Source organism: Pygoscelis adeliae, unplaced genomic scaffold (assembly GCF_000699105.1).
Source record: "Pygoscelis adeliae isolate BGI_AS28 unplaced genomic scaffold, ASM69910v1 Scaffold320, whole genome shotgun sequence".
In the NCBI taxonomy this organism is placed as follows: domain Eukaryota; kingdom Metazoa; phylum Chordata; class Aves; order Sphenisciformes; family Spheniscidae; genus Pygoscelis; species Pygoscelis adeliae.
In genome coordinates this window covers 1,716,022-1,729,720 of record NW_008823967.1, presented here as the reverse complement: position 1 = coordinate 1,729,720, position 13,699 = coordinate 1,716,022, and the positions used below count along the sequence as shown (strand labels likewise).

At 36.7% G+C, this 13,699-nt stretch overlaps 1 protein-coding gene across 1 annotated transcript in view; it reads left to right on the top strand.

The window, feature by feature from the left end:
• Positions 1-208: 208 nt before the first annotated feature.
• HCN1 (hyperpolarization activated cyclic nucleotide-gated potassium channel 1) overlaps positions 209-13,699 on the top strand; it is a 188,322-nt gene continuing 174,831 nt past the window's right edge. Inside the window, exons 1-2 of the mRNA XM_009324653.1 lie at positions 209-354; positions 1,500-1,923. Of these exons, the coding sequence (XP_009322928.1) occupies positions 209-354; positions 1,500-1,923 (570 nt within the window). The remainder of the gene's footprint in view (positions 355-1,499; positions 1,924-13,699) is intronic.

Below are 13,699 nucleotides of genomic sequence, written 5' to 3'. Positions count from 1 at the left end.
GTAAACTCAGAAGTATTGTCACGGATAAATGTGAAACAAAGGGAATTTATAAACCTGGATCATTTGGTGAATACAAGAAGCAATCTCCGAAATCTAATGTAATCCATATGCTCTGTGCAAGTCTAGCAAAAACTAAACTCATGGTTCTGAAATGTTTTGTGGCCAGTTAAACTATTATTATTGTTGATTGCAATGAACCTTTACCAAGATGAGGGTGTTTGTTGCATGCCAGGAGACTGGTGCTAGTATCATGGAAGTGGCCTGGAAGTCAATGCTGGAGTGGTGTGCTGGTGGCATGTCCATCACATGTCCACCTCGCAGGGCCCCACTGCGACAGAGGGCCGGAGCAGGGAGGTAGTTGTGGAGCCATTGCTGCCTCTAGTCTTCTAGAAAGTCTAATGAGTCTATGGGGAACTGTTGTTGCCTGGTTTCTGTGCCTCTCCAAATCAAGTTTAGTTGAACAGATCATGTTCTCAAGCAGAACAAGAGGTCATGCATTGGGTTCAGGCTTTCTCAAGTTCAGTTTCAGTTCTTTTATTGAACAAGAATAACTTTCTTTGACAAGTTAACATTTAGGAGTTATCATAATTTTCTTAAAATCTGTTGGGTATATACTACTATCCCCTGGAAATCTTCCATCAGGATAGATATATGTTCTATGTAAAAGGTGGGTTTACTCACCATTTCTGTTATAGATACTAAAGTTACGAGGCTCTCTACCATCTGTATCAAGCACTGTTAGCAGTATTCCGACAGTGTTAGAGGGGAGCATTTAGATACTTATGGAGCAAAATGGTGAAATGCAGTACCCATTTTATACTATGCAAGTTGCAGCTATTATTGTCCAGACTTCTTAGCTAGCTCTGAAAGAAGATAGACTATGAGGTTGTAAAAATGCATGAAAGTTCAATTCAGGTTGTAAAAGTGGATGGAGGTTTTGATGTTATCTAAGTTTTGTTTCTATTTTTTGCTTTCAGTGCTTTTTTTCTCTTCCTGTAATTTTATTCCAGCACTGTAATGGTATGAGTACATTTGCAAAGAGGTACTTACATTTAATACGTTATCTGTTAGATATTTGGGTTTCCATTTGGATAGAAGCCTTAAAAAAATATTGCATTGCTAAAGCACTTCTGATTGGCACCAGACATCAGTTTTATTTATGTAAACCCACTAACAGGTTTTGACAGGAGTCTAGATAAGTCTAGGGAGTACCACACATGCACACCTTTCAGGTATGCCATGGAGTGATAAGCCATAGTACTGTCTTTATTCTAGATGTGTATTCTTGAGAAGGAAGGCACATAATGAAATGTATTAATTACTTTGTCTTCTCTACTGACTGTGAATATATTGAATAAGTTAAAACAATGAGAGTTTTCTTAGCATTAACAAAATGTTTAAGTATCTTGAGGCGAAGTTGGCGGCATGATAGAGACCATTTTTCTAAGCGTGTTTTACCACAATACATCAACCATTCTGTTTCTTCCTCTCTTTTTTAGGTTTTACTGGGACTTAATCATGCTCATAATGATGGTTGGAAACCTTGTCATTATACCAGTTGGCATCACATTCTTTACAGAACAAACAACAACACCATGGATTATTTTCAATGTGGCATCAGACACTGTTTTTCTATTGGACTTGATCATGAATTTTAGAACTGGGACTGTAAATGAAGACAGCTCTGAAATAATACTGGACCCTAAAATCATTAAGATGAATTACCTAAAAAGCTGGTTTGTGGTTGACTTCATCTCATCAATACCAGTGGATTATATCTTTCTTATTGTAGAAAAAGGAATGGATTCAGAGGTTTACAAGACAGCAAGAGCACTTCGTATTGTGAGATTTACAAAAATCCTCAGCCTGTTACGTTTATTACGCCTTTCAAGACTGATTAGATACATACACCAGTGGGAAGAGGTAAGACTTACACGGTTATAACATCATTTGCTAAGATCTTATTCCTACAAAAAACTAGTCAGGTCTTTCTGAAGAGCTACACAAGAACCAGAATGGAATAAAGAGTTTTTAGTCACCAATTAGTGTAATTACATATAGCTGCTAGTAGAAAAGCCTTTTTGGAAAAAAAAGCACAGAGTAACCATCTTCCCTCTGCTAAAAACAGAGACCAAAAATATGTTTGGAACCATGACCACAATAAGCATGGATGGGCTCCTATTGAGAATATTAGAAATTTTGGCAACCACCTAAATCTGCATTTAAGTTTGGTGTCTAGCACTTAAACTTATGAAGTTAATACTCTTGTAATCACAGAGAACTTAAAATACATGTTCATATTTTTCTGTTTCAGGAGAAATTGAAACCATTTATAATTGAGTAGATTTCCTAGAATGCTCATTGTTTGAAGGCTGTATGTAGGCTGAATGTATCAAATACTGACCTTCTTTATAAAAAATTATGAGTCACTGCCTTCTAAACTGTCAGCTCCACTATTTCCAGACGTGACCTTATGCTGCCTGCCAATTTGGCATGGTGACATTTCCAGGAAATTATGGCATTCCCTAATTTGGCATGCTCATGGCTAGGAAGTGTTTAATGCTTTGGCACCTACCACCATGATTCAGTCATTTCATTTCTTGCCTGTCCCCATTTCTGTAGGTCTAAATATCATAATATATTTTAAAAGGAAGTGCTAAAAACATGTGAAAAATAACTGCTGTTTTCTAAACCTTTCTTGCAGCAAATGTAATGAGAATTATTTTGTAAAGCATTTTCGTGGAAGCACTATTAAAATAGATTTGCATAAATTTATTTACCTACTTTGATAAAGATTTATTGAATTAAATGAATATTGAAGGATTATTTGATACCGTTTCTGGTGCTTTTTCTGCTGGTTATCTTCAGTATTATATTCGCTTTCTGGTTTCACAGAAACCTAAATATGAAGCCATCTGACAAATAAAGTCAGATTACATTTAAAAATGGCATGATGCTGGATGATACTAAGTATCAAAAGTCTAATAAATTTATAGTTGTTTCTCAAAAAGCTGCTGAAATAGGTAATTATTTTTTATTACTGTATTTTGTAAGTTCTACTTCTTTTTGCCTCCCTGTAATGCAGTGTAACTATGTTTTTGACACAGAAATAGAGCACTGCAGTTTTGTACTCAAATTTAACTAAGGCAAATGATTAAGCATATTTTGTAGTTCTACCATAAAGCTGTGCTTTTGTCTCCTCTGTGCTTTACAGAGAGACAATTACAGAGAGACAACCTTCTGAAATCCGTTCAGTGACATTATTTTCTGGCAGCTTGAGTTAATAGCTTGCCACTATGAAGACCTATAAAAAAAAATCAGTCCCCCCCCCCCCTACCCATCTGTTGTCAAAGATAAATCAGATATTCTAAATCAAAAATAATTGAATCGTCCACTGAGTGGGACTAGAAGTGACCAGAGGATGTGGTCCAAACCAGCAATAGCTGGTGTTTGGTCCATTTAATCTTCAGCTAATGGCTGCTTGATTGCAGCTTCACCTTTGTTTCCACTGGTAAAACTTGTGAAATATTTCTTGTACGATACTTTATTTGACAAGTATTGAAAAATAAGTGGAGTCCATCTTTTTGTGTTTGATAACACATTATAGTGCTCCCTGGATGTTCTCAGGAAGGTGAAAGAGGGTCTGAAGGGTTTTTTTGGGTCTTTTTTTGAGCCTGCAATAAAGCAGCAAGAAGCTTGTTCGCTGCTTCTAAAAAAGATTTCTGATGACTATGAGAACATGCGGGAACATTAATAAATATGTAGACTGAATCAGGTTCTGATAAATCCCAAAATGAAACGTGTGCAAGAAAAAAATGTTTGGGGTTTGGCTTTTTTTGTTTAGCATTTTACAGATATCAGAAATGAAGGCGGACATGGATTTTCATATTTGGCTTTTGTTATCACAGTAGTTGATTATTACTTTGGATGTAGCTTGTGAAACTGTTCTGCACAATGATAAATTACCACTTTGAAGAAATTGTGTGTTATAGCATTGTAGTGTTTTAAAACAAAAAAACTGGGTAGGGATGAACTTTGCCGAATTAGGAAACAGTAGTTGGATGACCCCATAGGGGTAGTCAGTGAGACCTTTGCTGCCGATATTAATCTTTTCTGTATTGTGTGCGTTTGCACATGCACAACAGGGAGCAACTGTTAACTAATTTTTGTGGAGCCTTTTTCCGTGTGGTTAAAGGGATTTAATAGTTTTTGCATATGGGCTGACATGTTAGTTTTAAAAGTGTTGCAGATAAATCTGAAATACTATGTATTTGGGTCCAGAATAATAAGCATTATGTCAAAAATATTGAGAGGACAGTCAGCAAACTCATTCTTCATATCCTGCCAAGAGGATAATTCATGGAAAACTGATTGATGAACAAACCAGGTTGTGTAATAAGGCTGTTAGCCCATTGAGGTATTTATATGTCCTCCAACAGAAAAGGCAGGTTGAAATTGAGCTTTTCTTTTTTTACTATCACATACCTGGACTTTAGTTGGTCGGTATCCTGAACTTTAAGATGAGTAGGCAAAAATTTATAAGATTTTTATATGATACTGGTGAAACATAGTTCCTTTTCTTTATTTATTTCCACATCATTTAAATCAATTAAATCAAGATCAAGCTGCTAACAGCCACACAGAATAATGTTGAGATAAATAATGAATGTATTGCAGAAGCTTTCTCCTTAACTGTTATGAGGGAACAGAGCTATAGCCTGTGGTGCAGTATATATGAAATCTGATTGATATATCAGTCTGATGTTAATAGCTTATCCAAATTACTGACTCAGTGGAAATGGGAAGAAACACTTTAACAAAGGGACAGAAGATATGTTGGCAGGAATTAATTTACTGAATTTGCAATTCACATTGTCCTAAAACTGCTTTTTAGCTACAATAGCTAATATTCCAGTCCTTTAAGCTCAGATGTTGATAAATAGATCATATACTTACTTAAACAAAATTATATACTATAACATGCAAGAAGAAAATTTGTTATTTAAATTGGTGATTGCAGAAATTATAGTTTTGCAGTAATTTCTGACAGTGGGCTTGTTTTGGATTTTTTTTTTTTTTAGCATAGGTTCCTAAAAATACCGAACAGGATGTACTGGACCTAACTCTTACTTACTTTAACTTATTTTATGAGACTGCCTAAGGTGCTGACCCCTAAACGTTTTACATAGGTTTGCATGCAACTAGTAAGTTATTCTTAGTTAAATATGCTCATAGATAACAGAACAATTGAAAGATATAAACAATTAGGCATAAATACATTGTTACATATCAAATGGTGTTTTGCTTTACATTTGTCTATGATATAAATTTACTGATTCTTTCAAATGACAGTATTTTCCAAAAGCTGCTTATAAACCACACTTTAATAGCTTTGCTTACAGCTATTCTAATCACAGGACAAGACCTAGTTAGATATATGAGTGAATAGAAGTGGTACTTCTAAAACTGTACCCTGTCTTTCTTGTTCTGAGATGTCTGATTATGTAGAATTAGAACCAGTTTTAAAATGACTGAATGATTACTGCAAGATGTGGAATAGGTTATGTTTTGCAAAAAATCATCTAGTAAAATATGTGATAGATTGCAGCCATGTCTTATTTTGGTTTGACTTGTACTGAAGTCTTGTTTTCAATTTGCCAAACCTTTTCAAGGCTCATGAACCTACATAAGTGTTGATATCCATTCTAGCTGTTGCTAAAGCTCAGGTATTTAATGAAACATATTTCTGAGCATATCACACAGACGTGTCTTATTCTACTTTTTACTGTTTTATTTCTAATAATCACAGTAATGCTGATCCAGAAAAGCCCATAAATACAAGCTTGCTTGAATGCTAAGGCTTACTAAAGTGCTTAAAAATTAAGTAAGAGCTTTGCCAAATCAGGTCCTACATTAAAAATTTCATCTTGTTGCTTTCACGCTACCAACCCTAATTATCACAGATCACCACTAGGTGTCCTCTCCTTGTTGTTCTGCTTGTTGCCAACAGTACAAAAACATATTTTGTGTATATGATGTTGAGTCATTATTGTTGTCTAAATAAAAATATTGTAAAAGAACACTTGTGTTACCCAGACAACAGAAGACAACACTTACTTCACTAGCCTGCTGTTTCTGTGGTAGGTATACAGGTGACTTTTGTCCCCTATAGAAAATCAAATCCCTTTTTGTTTCTCCTACAGCCAGGTGAGAAGTCAAGGTTTTTTGTCTCTCCTTTTGATCACTGGCTGGGGAATTGTGTGGGAAGGGAGAGATGACGAGTTAGGTGGGTACTTGGTAGTGTTGGATGAAAACATGTCTTTACTGACTGGATTATTAATTTTATTTTATTTTAACAGGACTGTGTCTACAAGACATGGAGTTTTCCTGTCAATGATGGTATTATACATTTTAATTTACTTGTTAAATTAATGGTCCCATGGAAATGGGAGGTGACATAATATTTTTTTTTCTTTCTTTTCATTCAGTTTTAATTCCTGTTCTCCAAGGAGATAGTTTAAAATATCTTTTCTGGGCCCTATAAAGTTGTGGCAATTAGTGAAGTACTGCAAATAAGCATACAAGTACAGGTTGAATGGCATTTTTAAAGTAAATAAGCTTAAAGTGGGACATGCTTTTTTATTGCCTATTACAGATGCATCAATCAAATATGAGTTGTCTAGCTCATAGGGAGTGAGGGGAGGAAATTTGTTAAATAACTCTGTGGGAAAGAAGATGTAGGAGAGCCCACCTTCTCTTACTGGCACAAAGTCTGTGAATTCTGCAAGAAAGCCTCCGTAATGGTGCCTTCCTACCATTAAGAAGATTGAAGTAGGAGAAAATCCCTATTTCCTGCCAGTTTCTACAGGAAGGAAACAGAAAAGCAAGTTTTGCGTTCTTTTGGAAAGTCGTGCTTGGAAAATGCCTCTTATGTATAAATCAGTGAATCTGTGTCCTCCCACATAAAGACTATGGCTGGGGGCAGGTTGTGTGGATCGATGAGAAATATCAAAACCTGAGCTGTTTGGCACTTTTTTGTTTTTTTTTTTTTTTCCTAAGAAGTGTTCCCTAGCAGGACTAAGTAAATATGCAAACCAGTTATTCATGTTGTTGTTTTAGTGTGCAGATACTGGCTTGCATATGTACATCTTACACAGCTGACTTCCATTTTGCACTGGGCTGTATCTCAGACACCTGCGAGGTTTGCTTAGGGCTTCCTCCTTGTTCTGCAGTCTCCCCTACCAAGATGAAGCTGTTGTCATGTGTGCTTGACATGTGCTGACCAGCTCCACCTCTTTTGTAATCTAGAGGGAAAAAAAACCCATGCTGTTTGCTTGCAGTTTGAATTACAAAATCTAAGACTACTCCTTGCTCAACATAGCTACGGTAGAAGATGAGCTCTCTAGCTTCATCAGAGCAGGGGGTTGTTCAGCCCAGTTCCCCAGAGTGAATGCATTCCATTTGTGCCTGGGAGTTATGCTGGCTGTCAGTTCATTACTGGGTAGGATTCGCATTGCTGGTATTCCTCCCTAATTCAATTGGGATGTTGGCTAATGGACAGTCTGTCTCTATGACAGCAGCTGAGAGCAAGGTATTTTATCTGCAGACTCTAATCCTATAGAGCCAGAACCCTGACTACTAGCCTTTTTCTTTTCCCACTTAAAATCAGAGAGTGTAAAGGCAGTTTCTTTGATACTGTTGAGGCTGTTGATACTATGTCTTGATAGTGTAGTTCTAGTTTACTAAATATAATTTGCTTATATGGGTAGAACTGAAATGATAGAAAAGATACATAAATAATACCTAAATTCCAAATGAAAGCATTATATAATATGAAAGAACATGTGAATCGAAACATTTTTGTAAGAGCAAAAATCAGTCTCGTAATATATATAGATATGCAAGCCGCAGTGCTGTTAAATAATAATTTTTCTTCTCTGTCATGTAACTTATTTGGCTATTGTCTGTGTTTTGCTAAACAGAGCACCTAATACAATCTTATCTAAACTGGCAGTGTTCCAAATGGGAAATTATAATGGATCTCATTTCATGTAAACATTTTTGTTTACAGGGAACTATCCATTTTTTAACATTAGATGGGTAAATTTTGCTCAGTTGTTCTAGTGCTTTTTCATTTATTTCAATGAAAATTATTTATTTGACAAAAGTATGTATCATTGCAGCTAAAGCATATATCCATGAAATACCACTGACGTAGATGATGGAGCATACTCTCAAGTTTTTATTTTTCATTCTTTTAAATTCTGTACAACAGTAGGAAAATACACATAACTGATAGCAACAATTAGAAGGCATTATGATCTATGGTCTCCTAATAATAGAATAGTAACTGACAAAAAAGAACAGCACATTTGTAGAGCATGCAGTTAGTGAAATGCAAGGAAGACATAGATTATTCTGTTTTCTAATTTCCTACTTCATGATCTATGCATAATCACTTTCATGGAAAGAATAATCCATCCCCCTACAGAGTAAATAGGAAGTGTTATGAGTGTAAAGTTTCTCACTTTGTCTTTTTACCACCTTTTTAGGACTGTGCAAACTGGGCTGCCTTTCTTGTGTTCCTACACCAAGAGAGTAATTGTATGGGGATGATGTTTTCCCTGGGATATGAACCGTGTGGAACATAGCCTGAGATAAATTTCCTGAACTCAAATGCTGGAAGATAATGTTTTCTTCTTTATATGGGTTTTGTCTGCTTCTGTGGTAATGGGCCTGTTGCTGGGAGTCTTGGCTGTAGACCCAAGAAGGGGGGGTTCACCCCTGCAGTAGCATTTCTAGGTGATGCTAGTCAATCAGTTTTGAAAATGATCAGAACTGCGTCAGCCTGTCTTTGACACTGAAATGTAATTCTTTTTTTAGAAGAATTTTTTAATACCTAATTTGTTGTTCATTATTTTTTAAGGCATTCTGGAGACAATTCATTGTTTTGCACTTGCTAGAGCTTGCACACATTACTCCTGGCTCCAGATTTGGAAAAAAGCCTCTTGTTCTTCCAGCCTAAGCTTTTAACACAAGCAGAAAGCCCGCCTTGCTTTCACAGGGTAATGGTCTGATGGGTATACACCATGTCAGGCAAGGGGGGAGGTAGGGGATCTTTAGTCCTCTTGCGAGACAGAGCTGCTGGCCGCTCACCAGGTCATTCCGCTCCCTCCCTGGAGCTGAAGAGCCGTTAGAGAAGGTGATGACGGCCAAAGAGCTGTTTGGGCAGCTCCCGGTCTGTATCGTGGTTCACTGTTCGGACACTGCGATATTGCAGTGAGCGCATATGTTACAAGCTGTCTTTGGTTCCTGCAGTGATAAGACAGAAGGGGAACCTGTAAATTGGATTTCAGTTTTTTCCAGTGTATTTTAACAAGAATGACAATGTTAGGGTTTGTTCTTTGCAGGCTAAGCACAATCCATTCACATATGTCTGCATTTTCAGCTTTGTATTAATAATGACCAGTTCAGAATGACTGTTTACACTTCTAAATTACTCAGCAATGGTAATTTAACTAAAAGATATTCTCAGCTTGTCCCTAATGCCTTGTAAGATCCTTCCCTTCTGTGTTTGTTTGCAGAATACCAATAGGTCTTTGCATGTAAGGAAGTCACTTGAATAAATACCTTAGATTTGCGCACAGATTTTAAGTTGTCTTAGTATTCTCTTTATGTCGCTGCTAGGGCAAGTCATCTTTAGAGATTGTTAGGGATACGTTATGGCCATTTTATGCCATACTTACTTTTAAAATAAATTTTTAGAAGGCAAATTTGAAGCTGGGTTGCTAGTCTACATGGTAAAATATGCCCAGTTATTAGTTGAAATGGGAGACTTATAAGCCACTGTAATAATATTTAATACATTATTTATTTATTTATTTACTTATTAAAGAAAGCAACAAGATGTCCTTACAGGGCATCATGACTAATTGAAAACTGGGGAACAAGTTATACAGGAAAAATACATCAGAAAAGTGTACGGGTAGGAGCTGTGTATGAACAATTTTAACCTTTTCTTAACATTCAGCCACAAGGGGCATTTCATTTTTAAACTAAGTGATCATGTATTAAAGGGTGGAAAGGTAATTCATTAGATTTCAAGTTGATACAATTCTATGTTCTACTTTAAGAAGAAAGTTGTCAGTTGCTGTGAACAGTTTTCTAAATTAAAACAACCAAAGCCCACCTCTGTAGTCTCTCGTTCTCTTATACGGACAACAGTGTGCTGGTGAATTTTGTGGGATTTTGTGGGAGAGTATTGCCTCAGTTATCTCAGAAAGGTCTGAGAGGTAGAAAAGGGAGATATCTGGAGAACTTGTGCTGGGCTGTGCTGGGTAGACCATCTGTGCACTGTTGCCTTTATTTATTCTCCCAGTCTGTCATGTTCCTTAGCTCATCTGGGCATTTTATCGTATAAGACCAGGACTGAAACGATACAAAATTCACTGTGTATCAATGGGTTGAGGATCATGTTTGGATTTTGATCAAATTTGACTACCTTCTAATACAATAAAATACCTGTGACACGACTTGTTTAAGTTTCTGTTGTTAGGGCTCCCATTGAGGACAATGGAATAGTGGTTTAATAGTTAATTAGCAACAATAGTTAATTCTGCTTTATAAGGATAAAATGGTCTGAATTAACCACTTAGGGAGTAAGATGCAATTGTATAAACCGATTTAGAGAGGGCTGAGGAACTGAGATCGCAGTGTAAAAATGGCTTTTCCAGCTCCAAGTTATATGTAATGAATTATTTCTAACCTGAATCTCATGGAGTTTATTCCAAATAACCATGACATTATCCAACATGCCTAATGTATGATTTAAATATAGTTGTGACCTGAAAAGAACTGGAAAATAACCTAATTCAGAGACTGTCAGAGCTGTGCTCCTTGCTTCCAAGCAGAACTGAAGGCTGTGATTGAACTGTTAGGCTCTCCTCACCCTACTGCACTGGGAACATGCTCTCTTTTTCAGCATTTTCATCTTTCTTAACCCAGACGTGTGCTTTGCCATAGCCTTTCCATGTGTCTAGGCTCATAGTGTTTTCCTCTGTGTTACTTATTGTTATCTTAAAACAGCTCTTTTTTTCCAGCCTCTCTGCTTTCAGAACCAATAGCAACAATCACAGAATCATAGAATCATTAAGGTTGGAAGAGACCTCCAAGATCATCAAGTCCAACCGTCAACCCAACACCACCATGCCCACTAAACCATGTCCCTAAGCGCCTCATCTACACGTCTTTTAAATACCTCCAGGGATGGTGACTCAACCACTTCCCTGGGCATCCTCTTCCAATGTTTCACCGCTCTTTCAGTAAAGAAATTTTTCCTCATGTCCACTCTAAACCTCCCCTGGCGCAACTTGAGGCCATTTCCTCTCGTCCTATCACCAGTTACTTGGGAGAAGAGACCGACACCCACCTCGCTACAGCCTCCTTTCAGGTAGTTGTAGAGAGCGATGAGGTCTCCCCTCAGCCTCCTTTTCTCCAGGCTAAACAACCCCAGTTCCAACAAGCTTGACTGTACATCTGCTTACCTTGATACGGTGCCTTGTAGTTGCACTGCCTTTCTTTCCAGTAAATATTGCAACTTGTTATTGATCTGGCAGAAACTGCTGCCATGCAGTGTATTCGGTGTCATTTCAACCTTGATTTTGTGTGACAAAATGGTATGAAACATTGGAGATCCTGCTTTGCATTCAAGTGGGCGCTCCTAGGTGGGCAACTGTGACAGTAGAGCCCTGTATAGCATGTGTATATTCTCCCTGTACATGCATGGGAGAAACCATCAGGAAAAAGCTGAAAGCGACTGAATGGCTAATTACGATATAACTGCTGTAATCTTTGCCAGAGCCATGGGCCTTGTACAACTGGGCTGCCTGTAGAAGAGAGGAAAGATGTAAGTGTCAGAAAAAAGTGAGCAATTAATGGTAATTCAAACAAATGTGCCTGTACGTATTTATGTGACTGTCTCCAAGTGTGAAGGTTCCTAACAGCATCTCTGTACCTCTGAACAGAAACCAAAGAAAATGGTCCTATCTACAATTTTTCTCTGTCCAGATTAATTCTCCATACATTGTATGCTCAGTTTACCTTAAGTGACTGGCAGTATTCAAAGGCTCATGACAAACAATCTTTTATCTCCACTAAAAAAACTTTCACTGCTGAGTTGATGCTTCTGTTCATACTTTTAAGATAGTTGCATACAAGATTTATGGCCAAAACCTGAACCTGGAGAGAGAATATTGCTGTGCGTAATTTAAAGTGAATCTGTTTTTAAGAGTACCTTCCTGTGGGATTGCCAAAGCACATTATTGAAAAAGGTGTAGTAGTTCTCTTCAGGATGATCAATTCTTCCCTCAGCCAAAGACATGAATTATATCTTCATCTGTCTCAAAAATGAGTGGGCATCCCACATAAGAATTGCTTTGCAGCTGGGGAAATTTCATGTCAGATATGTTTCAACAAGGAAATGGAAAAAAAAATGCAACTAAAATGTAATTTCAACAGGCAAGGGGTAACTTCTAGAACGGCTGCATTGTTTTTATCACCAAGAAGTTCTAAGATATTGAACCCAAACAAGTAACTTATATTTTCCTTGCAGAGACTTTCTGATGAACTAAGTGAAACACTGGTTTTCCTTCAGCATCAATCATATAAACACTCTTTTTCCCATCACTTATTTATTTTGCCCATGGCAAAAACAACCTAGTAACAATTTTAGTAACTTAGCCTTACGTGGATTTTTATTTATATTTCTGTTAATGTTTGCATATCATATCTATGTATGTTTATTGATCTTTTAAAAACAGTTTTTAAAAAATCAGTCTGTTTGTTAGGGCTCTTAATTGGATACTAACTGCCACGCACTGGAAATGAAGGTGTCAAAATACTTTGCATGGATAGAATTAATCAACACTGTAACTTTTTTGAAAAGTAAATCCACTAAGAGATAGCTTATTTTTAAAATAATTATAAAACAAATTCCAGTGGAACTTTACATGCTTTCTTCCTTTTCGTTTAACCTTCCCATTGTTATTCTCATGGAAGCTAGCAGAATTAAAATTAACTGACACCAAGATTTTTACATATACTATTTTTCTGTTTGTAACGTAATTGATTGACTCACTAGTTCTTGTCAACTCTTGTTTAGCAGTTAAGTAAGTTTATATTTGAGGTAGAAGAATTTTTTTTTTACCTCAGCAGGGTGTTTAGAATTGGTAGCATTTGACAGGAGCTGTACTGAATGCTTTCCTGTGACACAGCAATTTCCACCCTGTCTGCTTCAGCCAATTAGTGGCGCTCTTCAGGGTGAGAAAGTAATTTTGACAACTTTGGATTTTGCCTTTGAGAAACTCTTTCTCCCTCTTTTTAGATGTGTATGGATCCTTTGTGTAAAGTGAGCATGGTCTGAATACCAGCTGAAGACGTGACCTCTTTAGCTATGTGGTAATTTTAAAACTACACGTGTCTGTGTTGAACAACCTAGTTAGAGCTAAGAATTTAAAATTTTTGTGACAGTACAGAGGCATAAATTTTGGGCATTATTTGTTACAGAGATATGTGAACATCTTTTTATTTGACCTCTCAGCTATTTTAAGATGCTTCATCTAGTGAATCAGTTTCTTTCTCATATTTTTGAACAGACAATGAAAGAAAGATAATTAAATATTTGGTTTAGGAATTCAACACT